The 14,095-nt window shown below is 29.3% G+C and overlaps 3 protein-coding genes across 3 annotated transcripts, besides 7 other annotated features; all 3 read left to right on the plus strand.

Moving 5' to 3' along the window:
- Window positions 1-326: 326 nt before the first annotated feature.
- Window positions 327-364: a mobile genetic element.
- Window positions 365-1,788: 1,424 nt separating this feature from the next.
- Window positions 1,789-2,960: a mobile genetic element.
- Window positions 2,961-2,963: 3 nt separating this feature from the next.
- Window positions 2,964-3,550: a mobile genetic element.
- An 89-nt stretch (window positions 3,551-3,639) lies between these two features.
- Window positions 3,640-3,677: a mobile genetic element.
- A 556-nt stretch (window positions 3,678-4,233) lies between these two features.
- Window positions 4,234-4,270: a mobile genetic element.
- A 216-nt stretch (window positions 4,271-4,486) lies between these two features.
- Window positions 4,487-5,135: a mobile genetic element.
- A 142-nt stretch (window positions 5,136-5,277) lies between these two features.
- Window positions 5,278-8,762: a mobile genetic element.
- Window positions 6,879-8,240, plus strand: TVAGG3_0504290 (uncharacterized protein; the record flags this gene model as incomplete). The annotated part of the gene is made up of 1 exon (XM_001326470.1): window positions 6,879-8,240. One exon carries the CDS (start codon window positions 6,879-6,881, stop codon window positions 8,238-8,240), a length of 1,362 nt encoding a protein of 453 aa, XP_001326505.1.
- A 271-nt stretch (window positions 8,763-9,033) lies between the features above and the next one.
- On the plus strand, window positions 9,034-10,218 carry TVAGG3_0504300 (spectrin binding; the record flags this gene model as incomplete). The annotated part of the gene is made up of 1 exon (XM_001326471.1): window positions 9,034-10,218. The coding sequence occupies one exon, from the start codon at window positions 9,034-9,036 to the stop codon at window positions 10,216-10,218; it is 1,185 nt and encodes a 394-aa protein (XP_001326506.1).
- Window positions 10,219-10,877: 659 nt separating this feature from the next.
- Window positions 10,878-13,828, plus strand: TVAGG3_0504310 (uncharacterized protein; the record flags this gene model as incomplete). The annotated part of the gene is made up of 1 exon (XM_001326472.1): window positions 10,885-13,803. The coding sequence occupies one exon, from the start codon at window positions 10,885-10,887 to the stop codon at window positions 13,801-13,803; it is 2,919 nt and encodes a 972-aa protein (XP_001326507.1).
- Between the last annotated feature and the right edge of the window lie 267 nt (window positions 13,829-14,095).

Below are 14,095 nucleotides of genomic sequence, written 5' to 3' on the forward strand. Positions count from 1 at the left end.
TTGTCGTCAAAAATTAGGCGTAAAGCAAAAATTGATATTTCATATGGTTTTATGATAGATAAGCATTACATTCCCACTCATTATATTCGTAAATTTTGAGGTTTATCCTTCGCTTTTAAGATCATTGAATTTGATTTTTATATAAAATAGTTATATATTAGAAAATAATATGAGTTTATGTGATATTATTTTTCAGAAGATTTTGTGTTCTTCTTCAAAATTTTATTTTTTTATTAAAAAGAATCTTTACAAAATAGACATTTATTTTAATTAATATTTAAAAACGTGCTCTATCAAAAGTTCCAAAAATTCAATATTTTAGCTTTTCTGAGGTGTCACTTTTGATGAATTTCTGTTTACAACAATTCTATCTTCTAATTAGTAAAATTACATTGCCCGCCACAAGCATATCATTTGATTTATTGATCTGCAGTGTGAAGATACATATTTGATCAAATATAATTTGGGGCCTCAGGTGGCTTCGCTTGCCCTTCGGGCAAATTAAATAATTTTTTGAAAAATTGAATTATTCACTATTTGGTTGGCGCAAAGCGCCAACCAAATAATGAAGAATACTAATAAATGTTTACTAAAAATATGATTAAAATTTCTGAACGAAAACTATCAAAATTAAGTCATAAAAAATATAAATATAGGATGCTAATTTACTGTAAATTCATAATGTCAAAAGTTACTGTGTTGTCCTCTATATATACACTTTCTTAATTCTATCGGCGCGAAGCGCCGATAGAATTAAATGACAAGGCTGTCATGCACCAGTGTGTTATAACAGATCGGTTTTATTTGAAATTTCATAAATTAATAATTATAATAAATTTGATATTCAGAGACGGCGCTACGCGCCTTTTAGCATTCTGGGCACTTACGTGCCCAGAATGCAAGCTTGAGAAATTTGAAACTTCGTTTCAAATTTCTGCCTTGCTGTTATGCAAAAAGAAAGTCAGTACAAAAAAAATTTTGAAATTGAGAATAAAAATAATATCGTGATTTTTTGTGATATATGGATTTTTTAGAAGATTTTAGAGATTGAAGTCTCAATTTATAAAAATTTTTTAAATTGAGAGGAATTTTAATGATATTATTTTATTTGATATTTGGATTTTTTAGATGATTTTAGAGATGTCAGTCTCAATTTAAAAAAATTTACAAAAAATGATCGTAAAATAATCGTTTTTGTTCAAATCCTTTTCATTTCGGGAAATTGAAGTTAAATATCAAAGAGATGGTCTATGCATATGTTAAATCAAATCATTAAAAAGTGTTTTGATGACTTTTTCTAACCGCAAATTGTCACTTTTTGATTTTTTACAATTATTATATATCCTATATGCATATAAGATACAAATTAATATTAAAACTCCAAAATCGATTTTTGAGAGAATCAAATTTATCACATCTCATCGTTGTTCCGAATTAATATTTTATTTGTAATGTACATATTATCACAATTATATTTATCATATTAAAATTCAAAAATAATTTTTGAGTTTCAGATCTCCCTAATTTCCCATATAAATATATGTTTATTTTATTAAAAATAGAATGTCCAATTATTGATAAAAATCGATCCGCTTTTCTACCGGTCAAGCTGTATATATATAGAACCCATCCATGTAAACCTCGATGTCACTTTTGCGACCTCGCTCCGCTCGGTCGCAAAAGTGACATCGAGGTTTACATGATGGAAAAGAATTTTCATTAAGGGTGCACACGAGAGGATCATGTAAACTTCAGAATTTAGAACCTTATTTTAGGCATTATCTTGGCGAGTAGGGGTAATTTTAGCTAAAAGTGACACACCCGTGAAGGGTGTGATTACCGATCGGTAATTTCGACAGTTTAGAATTTAAAATTTTTTATGGAACTGTTGCGAGTTTCATAAAGAATTTAAGGAATATAAGCAAAGATTTGAATCAAAATCTTAGACCTACGCCGCTCGATTCGCTCGCGGCTTCCGCGAATTACAGATCAGCAAAGATTTGAATCAAAATCTTCGAACTAAGCCGATCGCTTCGCTCGCGGCTTTCTTTATTATTTTAAATTTGCATATTTCCATCAAAAGTTCATAAGGTAAAAAATTTCGTTTATATTATTGCAAAATAAAATCTTCATTATCAAAATAATATTAAATAATAATATAATATAATTTATAAACAACTATTATTTAATAAAGTTTAATTGCCAAGGTTCATCTAATTTTTTGATTTTTAATGTTTTATGAATTTTATTTATCATGTATATATCTAATGAAGATTATATATGTAGAAGATAAGTACCTTAATATGTACGTAAATTTTAATGAAATTTATACAACATTATAAAAATTTATGAATAAAAACTTGATATAAAATAACATTTTATTTTTACTAAGAAAAAAGGTTTTTGATAATAAATTTATTTTATTTCGAAAAAGTAGCAATAATCGTAAAAGGTATTGATAGGCTTGCTAAAGTAACTAATTTTAGCTGTCAAATACTTTTGTATTTTGAAGTAAATTAGTATAAATTTGTTTTTACTTTTATTTCGAAAAAGTAACAATAATCGTAAAAGGGTATTGATAGGCTTGCTAAAGTAACTAATTTTAGCTGTCAAATACTTTTGTATTTTGAAGTAAATTAGTATAAATTTGTTTTTACTTTTATTTCGAAAAAGTAACAATAATCGTAAAAGGGTATTGATAGGCTTGCTAAAGTAACTAATTTTAGCTGTCAAATACTTTTGTATTTTGAAGTAAATTAGTATAAATTTGATATTATTTTAACTCCCTTTGAAAACCTCAATTTTCCATACAGAGGGAACGGGAATAGCATCCAATATTCCCTGAGAATGGTTGCGCATTCTCAGTTCCCTCTATATTTCGAACGAAGCTCTCATCGGTCTTTTTTTTTAATACTAAACGTTTTTTTTCCTGTCACTTTTAGCTAAAATTTGGGTTTGCCTTTTACCTATTTAGGCTCGAAAAGCAAAAAATATCAAAAAATACAACTTGACTCCATTATGACCCTTTCATGGAGGTAGTTTTTATCCGCTAGTATTTTCCCTTTGAATCTCTTTACAATTCGAAATCAAATTCAAATCTCAGTAGAAGAAAGGAAGAATCGACTTACTACGGTTGTAATACGAATAAATACATATATTTAATTATTTTTATTTACATAATAATTGTTTGAAGCTCATATTCCATCAAATTTTTAAATAAAAACATTAAAATGTTGAAAATGTTCATATATTTTAATAGGGTTTTGGCACTTTATTGAGGAATTACTACATACATAGTCGAACTGAACTTGATATTTTGAAATTTAAATTATTTATCAAAATTAAAATTTAACTTGAAATTTATAATTATTTAGTCATATTTTGCATAATTCTAAGTAGATTTTGTAAAAAATCAAGAAAGAAAAATTTTAACGTGCTTTATTTTTTCTTTTTATAATAATACATATTATTATATAATTAACATATTCATAATGTTTCACCCTTTCAAAAATATAATCCTCCTCCTCTCAAATAAACGTACATACAGGTGGCCTCTTTTTTCAAAAAATTAAAATTTGAAATTTTGGGCTCAAATATTAGAGATTTTTTCAACCTTCAACGATATATGTTGTCTATATCTGTTGTAAACAGAAATTCATCAAAAGTGACACCTCAGAAAAGCTAAAATATTGAATTTTTGGAACTTTTGATAGAGCACGTTTTTAAATATTAATTAAAGTAAATGTATATTTTGTAAAGATTCTTTTTAATAAAAAAATAAAATTTTGAAGAAGAACACAAAATCTTCTGAAAAATAATATCACATAAACTCATATTATTTTCTAATATATAACTATTTTTATATAAAATCAAATTCAATGATCTTAAAAGCGAAGGATAAACCTCAAAATTTACGAATATAATGAGTGGGAATATAATGCTTATCTATCATAAAACCATATGAAATATTCCCACTCATTATATTCGTAAATTTTGAGGTTTATCCTTCGCTTTTAAGATCATTGAATTTGATTTTTATATAAAATAGTTATATATTAGAAAATAATATGAGTTTATGTGATATTATTTTTCAGAAGATTTCATTCTATATGCCTATGAAAAGTACTCTCAAAACCAACTTTTTCCTAATTATAATTAAATCTAGAATATTGTATTATGCTTAGTATTATTTCATTTTTCTCATTCAATTTAGAATTTACAAATGTCAAAAAATTGAGAGCTGTCACTTTTGATGAATTTCTGTTTATTACAGAAAAAAATTCTTAAAATTCAAAAATCCTTAATTCCTGAGGATTTTGGAAAAAAGTTTTTACATGAACATGTGTATATTATATGAAGTATATTGATAAGGTAAAAATCAAATTTTATTGCATATTCATCGAGAAAATAAACTAACGAACCCCTCAAAATTGAGAGGGTAATCCTCCTCCTCTCAAATAAACGTACATACGGGCGCACCCTTAAGGGTGCGCCCGGGAGGATCATGTAAACTTCAGAATTTAGAACCTTAATTTTTAAGCAATTACTTGGTACCTAAATAGGTAGTAAAACTCTAAAAATATCAAAAAGTACAACTTGGCTCCATAATAATCCTGTCATGGTGGCAGTTTGTATTCCCTAGTATTTTCCTCTTGAATCTCTTTTTCTGTCGAAATTAAATTCAAATCTCAGAAGTAGAAGTGAATAATCGACTTATTGCTGCTATTATACGAATAAACAAATCCATTATATTATTTTTATTTACATAATATCTGTTTGAAGTTCATAATTCTATAAATTTTTCTTCAAAAACATTGCAATCTTGATAGTTTTGATACTGTTTAATATGTTTTTGGCACCTTATTTAGTAATTACAACGTATCGAGTCGATCTGAACTTAATTTTCGGAAATTTAAAATATTTATCATAAGTAAAATCTGATTTGAAATTTATGTTTAATTACTATATTTTGCATAATCCTAAGTAGCTTTTGTAAAAATTCATCAAAAAAATTTTAACGTGCTTTAATTTTTATTTTTTAAAAATAATACATATTATATAACTAGAATATTTACAAATTTTACTGCTTTCAAAAATTTAATCCTCCTCCTCTCAAATAAACGTACATCCGGGTGGCCTGTTTTTTGCAAAAAATAAAATTTCATTTTTTTATGCTTAAAAAGTCAGAATTTTTATTTGCTTCTGGGATATATGATGGCTATATCAGACGCCCATTCTTTTTGATACTCAACATTAAACATAAAACTTAGCCGTTAAGGGTGCCCTATAGACGATAGACCACCCTCAGAAAAGCACTTTTAAGGTTATTTCTGTTAAGCTTTTATCTCGTTCAAGAGAGAGATTTTTTGAACTTTACCATATCATAATGCTTAGTTATATTATGACCAATCTCTACGATTTTGAAGATTTAAATTACGTTGAGAATTCATCGATTTTGTGATTTTTTGATTTTTTTTCGAGTTTTTTTGATTTTTTCAAAAAAATAAAAAAGAAAGAAAATAAGGAAGGCATATAGTGTTTTCATTAAAAACAATTATTACAGTAAACAATGTCGCCAATTATTGGTTTTTTGAAATAATAAATTTGAAAAATGAAATATTGAGCATATATTCTACCCAATATCAATTGACTGATTAAATATAATATATATCTTTGCTTTATTCACTTTGATTACTTTTGTATTAAAAAAACCGTAAAATTTGGCGGGATTTTAGCTCTTCCTATGGAGTATTCTATTCCAATCATGGAAGGATACACAATTGAAGAGATATTAATAACATATAAAGCTGATGACTGCCAAAAAAGGGTCTATCATCGAACTGTTTATTCAAATAAGAAACCTTTTTCGCATTTCATTAATCTAAACCAGCTTAATTCAAAACAAGATCATTCACAATCAAATGTTAAGGAAGAAACAATATTCAACGTTTAAGCCTGGAGTTCCGTATAGTGACGTTGTCAAGAATCTTCATACTTACATTTCTCTTATATCTGGTGCAGGATTTTCAAAACACATCGAATTGGCATCACTCCTAAACTTTCATTGCCCAACAGAAACTACATTACGTGCGCATCTAAAGAGCATATTGCCAGATCTTGAGAAAGTTGCAACAGCAAGTTGTGAAGCTAATATACAAGAAATTCTTAAACATGATTCAGAATACAAATTTAATGTTTCATTAGATTGCGCATGGAGTTCTAAGCGCGATGCTTTACATGCCGTCATTACGCTTATAGATATAAATACAAACAAAATATTAGATTTTAGAATAGTTTCAAGGCATCCAGAATTAATAAAATTCAAAAGTCCCAAAATTTTGGTTGAACCAAAAATTTCACCAGGATTAATGGAAAGCTATGCATTACGTGATATGTTGAAATCTGATTTATGGAAAAAAATAAAAGTTTTTTGTTCAGATGGTGATGTTAAAGATTCAACAATGATAGAGAATTCTGGTGCACAATTATCACATGTAAGAGATCCAAATCATGTGATAAAATCAGCATTTTCAAAAATTGTCACTAAATATCCTAAATTTGAAAAAATATTTAGGATCCTTTTTGCATGCCCAACATTAAAACCAGAGCAAAAGGTTCAGAGATGGATGGGATTAATTAATAGATATCCAGGAGAATCACCAGAGCATATCGAAAAAAGAGAAATTATTACAAATATTGCTCCATTGTTTCTAAGAATCAGCAAACAATATCATACAAATTTCAACGAAGCTTTCAATTCATTGAAAGCCCATTTAGTCCCAAAAAATCTTCGTTGGATTATTGGATTTCCAGCCAGAATTTTTGTTTCTGTATTTGCGTATAATGAAGACAATTGGAAGACAAAACTAAGAAGATTAATGGGTATAGATGATTCTTATTTTGATGAAGATATTTTACAAGTTATATTAAATTTCGAAAATAAATCCGATTATGACCATATCAGAAGAACTTCGGAAAACTACAGAAATCATAACAGATGCGTTCATTACATTCCAGATGAAATTGACCCAGAATTCGCTGACTTAGTTCCTCATAAACCGTCAAAAGATGGATCCAGATCCGAAAAAATTGAATACACTGACGATGAGGATCCGCCAGCGGATGAAGAACCGTCAGAATCTGAAAATCTTTCACTTCCAACAGATTATCCAAAATTCAACAAAAAATCTATATTTGGTTCCGATATCAAAGTACCACCAGATTGGAAAAGGTTTTCATTTTTCTTCAAGGCGAAGGAAATTCCAGATGATCCTCAAGAATTCCAAAATTTATTATCCAAATTTAAACAAGATCTTTATAATACGTACTCGTCTTTAATTCGTATTAATGAAGAAAACATCTCGGCTGTTGCAGTTTACGATTCTCAGCAAGCAAAAGAAATTATGAATTCAGCTTTTACTGATTTTCATAACTTTGAGAAAATTAAGATAAACGCAATCAATTATCTTAACGTCCTCAGCCACAATCCACCATCTCTTGAAATGATAGCAGATTTTCATCCTGATTTGATACAACTTCCACAGACACTCAGAAAAACTCATGATAAGCCTAAAAAACAAAAGCTTGGTATCAAGCTTGGAAAAAATCTCAGTTTTCTTGCCGTTATTGTTCAACTTATTACATTTCGACCATTAATGCACAAACTATTTGACGAATTATTCTCTAATCCCAATGAGCAACAGTTAATATACAAAGAAATATTATCGCTCACAAATCGGAACTTTTCGGAAAATGCAGATGTTACTTATCTGTATCACCTGTACTCGAAACGGCAAAAGATACATCAAGCTGATCCAATTGATGCTTTCAAACAATTACAAGAATCGCTTGCATGTGAAGCTAGGCAACTAGATCTTATTGATTATTTCAAAAAATTCTGCTGGGGATTTACAGATAAAATTGACATTCCTCTTGTTAATAATAACGAACTTCAAGTTACTCCTACTTTTTCAGATTATCTTTTTATTGATGTTGCTGTTTTTACGTTTCCATTGGATGATTACACATGGAATAACAATCCAGCTGTAAAATCCAAACTAGTAGCCATAATAACTTATCACAGTCGACAATATAATATTATTATTTTGGACGAAAACATCAATTCATGGATTCTCTTTTGTAATACCAAAATATCTTACATTCGTGATGAGGAATTGGCGAATAATTTAAACAAAGGCGCATATAATACACCGAAATATTTGATTTTCGAAAAAAATTAGGTTTTTCAAAAATTAAATCTTTCATTTGTAATGTATGAATAAAATGTATGTATTTGATATAATTGATACATTCGAAATTTTTATTCTGAAAAAAATAATAAACAATTTTTGGCTTTTGTGATCTGATAATCTGTAAGAATAAATACCGACAAATTTTATTAATATTCATCGTAAAAGTATTCGGCTCTTAATGTAAATAAGGAATATTTTTTTTCAAAGGTTGCTTTTGAAGACTCTTTTATCAAGTAGCTGCATTTATTCATTGATAAGAAAGTATGCTGTACCAAAAATCGATAATTCACCACATTAACGGCCAATTTTGTTTTGCATTTCGACAAAAAAGCTCCTTTTATATAACATTACTGGGCGAAAATTAGAGTATCTACGATGACAAAACAAAATACATCAACTTGATTTTTTGCCGAGAAAAATGTTTTTGGAGGTACCAAAATAGGTCTCGAAAAGCATTGGTTTATTTAAGGTTATTTTTTCTGAGGGGGAGCTATCGTCTATAGGGCACCCTTAAGGCTCTTCTGAAAATATTTTTTTTCGAAAAATTTGCGAAAAAAATCAAAAAATTTAAAAATCCCCGAATCTGCAGGGATTTTAAAAAATTCTTTTTAGTAAAACTTAAGGATATTGTATCAGATATATTGGTATGGGCAAATTCAATTTTAATACAATATTCATCGAGATATTGCGCTAACGAAGCATTCAAAATTGAGAGGGTAATCCTCCTACTCTCAAATAAACGTACATGCGGGTGCACCCTTAACGATAAAAAAACTTTTCAATGAGTCAGGGAATTGTTCTGAACTACGAATATATTGGCTCACATATCAAAAAATATATTGAAGAGAATAATCTCTTTAGCACATTCGAAGTAGAAGATATCAAATCAATCATGAAATTCGCGAATTTAACACCTGATGACTTCAATTCTCTTCTTGCGCAATCTCATTCTGTAATTTCAGCACGAAAATTGTTTACCTGCACTCAAAACGCAAATATTTCAATAAACAACTTACAAGATGCCGTTTCAACACTTAAATCAGTTCAAAAGTACATGAAGATGCGAATATTCAAAGGAATTATTGGCATTTTAGAACAATTACAAAAGGATCAATCCATTACAACAAATAAAATCGAAAAACTTCAAGCAGATTTAAATCGGATTCAAAAAGAAAAAGAAAACGTTGAGAAAAAAATGCAAATTCTTCACTCTCAACTCAAAGAGAAAGAAGAAAACGAATTCCCAAAAGAATTTCTTTCGAAAATTTCCGAACTTAAAAATTCTAAAGATTGCTTAACAATCTACTACTTCTTTGACGAAATTTCAAAAAAAGGAAATCAAAAAATGATGCAAAAAGCATGCCAAGAAGAACTTTGGAAAAAACAAGAAGATAGATATGATGGTAAAAATGTACTTCATTATGCATCTTATGAAGGAAATCTGAGACTTGTTAAATCTCTCATTAAATGTGGCTGTGACAAAGAAATCAAGAGCAGAAGAGGTTTTACGGCTCTATACTGTGCATCAGAATTGGGCCGTCTTGAAGTCATTAAATATCTTATCTCAGTTGGATGTAATAAAGAACCAAAGACTTCTAATGGATATACTCCACTCATATGGGCATCAATAAATTGTCAACTTGATACTGTTAAATATTTTATCTCCATGGGAGCTGATAAAGAAGCAACCACTAGTGAAGGATATACTCCACTCATTTTTGCATCAGAATATGGCCGTCTTGAAGTTGTTAAATATCTTATCTCAATTGGAGCTAATAAAGAAGCAAAGACTAATGATGGATCTACTTCACTCTTTAAAGCATCACAATGGGGCCATCTTGAGGTTGTTAAATATCTTATCTCAGTCGGAGCTAATAAAGAAGCAAAGACTAATAAAGGATATACAGTACTTGATACTACGCATGAAGAAGTAAAAGAATATTTATTATCAATTGCAAGAAAATAATTTCTTGATATATTTGGTTATTATCTCTCAAACATTGTTTCAAAAGATAAAGTTAACTTTTTTTAATAACTTTTTATTCTTTAATCTAGTTAGGGCAGATTATTACCACGTGGTAAGTTTTTAGAAAGCTATAAATCTTCATCAAGAATTCCATAATAGTGCAAAAACTGAAAACTGTTTCGCTTATATATATATTAAAATGGGTGCAGTGTGTCTTCCAAAAATTCGCTCATGCCACTTGTTTGCTTAAACAATTGTGACAATACAAAAATGTCCAAAATTAGCTTGTGAAAATAGTAAATTCAGAAAGCTTTTTTACTTAACACATTTGTCCGGCGCAGAGTGGTGCAACATGCCGATATAAGCTGAAAAATCTCTAAAAAAATCACAAATATTTCATGTTTCTTTTTGTCCGAAAGAGTCAAATAAAGTTTTATGATCTACAGTGTGAAGATGTAAACTTACCTCGATTCTTTAGTCCATAAAATCAATTTTGTTATAATATAATTTCTGGTCTCAGGCGGCTACGTTTGCCGTTAGGACAAGCATGGCACCTTCGGCAAAATAAACATAAATTGACTGTTTTATCTGAATATTAATTTAAAGCTCATCAAATTTGTTCATCCAAAATCTCCTTTCAATTTTCAATAAAGTACGTTTGTAAATATGCTGCCTCCTAGTCGAGGCGATCCAGAAGCACCAGCTACAATTTTGCAAGATGCACAAGATGATTTTGCACAAATTGCAAAAGAAATGTCAAATCATCCCGATGATATTGAAGATAATGATATTCCTTACATTTATGAACAAGCTGCAGAAATAGTAAATACAATAATTGTATCAGTATCTGGTGTTAATTCATCTACAGATAATATGCAGGTTGTTGCAGAACTTGATTCCCAATATTTAAATATTGAAAAGCAATTTCTAAAGAGAATGGAAAATTTAATGAACAAACTAGCATCAAAAGTCGAAGATATACAAAGTGAGCTTGAGTCTCGCAATATGGACTATAATTCCGAGATGGAAAAGCTTCCAGCCATATTTCAGAAGACAAAAGAAGTATTGGCTGAACGCTATCAACGACAAATAGAGGAAGCACAGAAAGAATTTGATGAAAAACTCAAAACTCATCAAGAAAGACAAGCAATCATTGAAAAAGATTACGAGTTAGATCTTCAAAGGCAAGTTGATGAACAAGAGCAACAATGGAGAATGAAGATCAAAGCTCTTGAACAAGATTTCGAAAATCTAGAAAAAGATTTAAAAATGAAAATCAACAAAAAACAACAGTTCACACAACTCAAAAACGTGGAACTTACACAAAAAGCAAACGAGTACAGAGTAAAAGAGCGTGATTTCAAAGAAGAACTTGAGGATGAAAAAAAATTAAAATTACAAGAACTCGAAAACCTCAAAACTGAACTACAGACAGCAATAGAACTTACCGAATTCGAAAGCAACCGCCTGAAAGAAATACAAAAAGAACAACATGAGAAATTAAAGAGAAAAGAAGATGAAATTCTCAAAAAATACTCAAAACTCTACAACGACCAAGTTTTTGTCCTAGATGAAGAAACAAGGAAATGTATTAAGATACAACAAGACATAGATAATATTCAGCTTGAACACGATTACGCTGTCAAAGAATCAAAGAAATCAAAAGAACAAAAAATCCGTGATGCTCAAATCGAAACAAATCGTCAAATTATCAACGCTGTTGCAGATATTACAGCTGAATATCAACCGAAAGTCTTAAGTCTTACACAAGAAATACAAACTCTTGAACACCAGAGAAGTATATCATTAGAAGAACTTCGAAAAGCATCATTAGTAACAACAGAAGAAGGGGAATTAAAAATAATTGAGTTAAATCAGTTCCATCAGAACAAAAGAGCGAAACTTCAATCAGTTCTAAGAAAAGAAAAAGATGAATTACAGATGCTTTTAGATAAAAGAGGAAAATCTGTTGATGAACTAAAAGAAGAATTCAATAGAAAAATATCTGATATGCAAGAAGAGCTGAAAAATGGAGAAAAGAAACACTCCGAGAAAATAAGAAAGATTGTTGATATGTATACATATGAAAGACAGCAAATTGCAAATATGAAAAACAAATCAATGGATGAATTAAATAGAAAACTTGAAGCAGAAAAAGTTAGAATGAAAGAAGAACATGATCAAAGGATGACAACAATTACTTATAAAATGGATATGCAGCAGAAAATGGAAACAGAAAGAAGTTATGCTCTTGGTGTCGCTGAAGCAAATGAACAATGTCAGAAGGAATTACAAGATATAAAAGAAAAGATAAAAGTTTATCAAAATAGTATTTTACAAATAGAAAATGATCTTGAAAAATTGCATAAGAAACATCAAGAAGAATATAAAATATTTGCTGATGAGAAGAACCAAATGTTCGATGAACATAAGGCTACAATAGAAAGTGATAATAAGTTGGAAATTGATGAAATCGTGAAATCTCGCGAAATCTTGAAAGAAAAAATAGAAAGTTTGAACCAAAAAATACAAGCTATGACACAAGAAACAAAAGAACTTGAAAAGCATAAGATCATTAAGCCTGAAGATTTGGCATTACAAGGAGATCCGGTTTTTGCTGAACAAATTTTGGAACAACAAAATTTGATAAAGAAAAATAAAAAGAAGATCAAAGATATTGAGAAAGAAATGACTCAAATGAATGTTCGATATGAGACAGCCAAATCAATAACTGATGACCTCCAAAACGAGCTCAATAATTTTAACAAACAATTCGAAAGAACAATCGAAGAAAAAGTTATTGAAAGAAAAATTGTTTTAGAAAAAGAATTGAATGAAAAGAAAAACAGTGTCAACAAATTCTCTGACTCCTGTGAGCAGGAAAGAAGAGACTTGGAGAAGAAACTGCAGATAATTATTGATAAACATAAAAACGCACAAGAGCGCCTCAAAAATGCTGAAGAATATAGTAAATTGAATACTGATGAAAAACTCAAAGAAGCAATTAAAATTCCATTGAAAAAGTTTGATGAAGATGATGCAGAAATGGAGAGAAAACACGAAGAAGATATGAATGAAATGAGAAGGAGATTAGAGGAACTCAAGATTGAAAGACAAAAGAACTTGGAAATTTATAATAAAGAGTATCAAGATGACTTAGCAAAAGGTGAACAAGAATTCAAACAAGAAATGTCAAGACTTGATGGTGAAAAAGAAGACTGTTTAAGGCAAATATCAAGTTTATACACAAAACTCAATGAGGAAAAGGCCAAGGAATGTCCCGGATGCAAGAGTAAAGAGGAAGAACTCTCAAGAATCAAAGCAAAAAGAGAAGAATTGTTAATTAGTTTGGATGAATTAATTAAGAACTCTCAAACATCCCAACAAAAGTTTTCAAACATATTTAACGAAAACATTCCAACAAAACTCAAGAAACAAAAAAGCTCAAGTTCTTTGGCAAACACTGCTCAAGTCAATAAAAAATCAGTATCAGTTCTTGGTACTAAGCAAAGTTCTGGAGCAAAGACAATTGCTCGACCCAAATCAGCAAGGAAAACAACTGTAGTTCCATCAACACCACGTTAATATTCAAACGACAATTAAAATGTGTCACAACTACTATTTTATAATTGTTTGTTAATATCAATATAAAATTATTGTATTTGTTTTATATTAAGGGTCAATACCGGCCAATCTCACACTTGAAAAAAAGAATGAATAACTTGAGGAACTTCAAATGCTTTGTAGCGCAATTAAATAAATTTCCAGTATGGGAATAGAATTATTTTGTTCATAAATGTTTTTACCCCCAGGCTCCAAGCAATCCTCAAGATCCCAATAATCTTCAAATTCATGATGCTTGTGAGCTTAAAATGTT

The sequence above is a fragment of the Trichomonas vaginalis genome, chromosome II, assembly GCF_026262505.1.
Source record: "Trichomonas vaginalis G3 chromosome II, whole genome shotgun sequence".
Taxonomy (NCBI): domain Eukaryota; phylum Parabasalia; order Trichomonadida; family Trichomonadidae; genus Trichomonas; species Trichomonas vaginalis.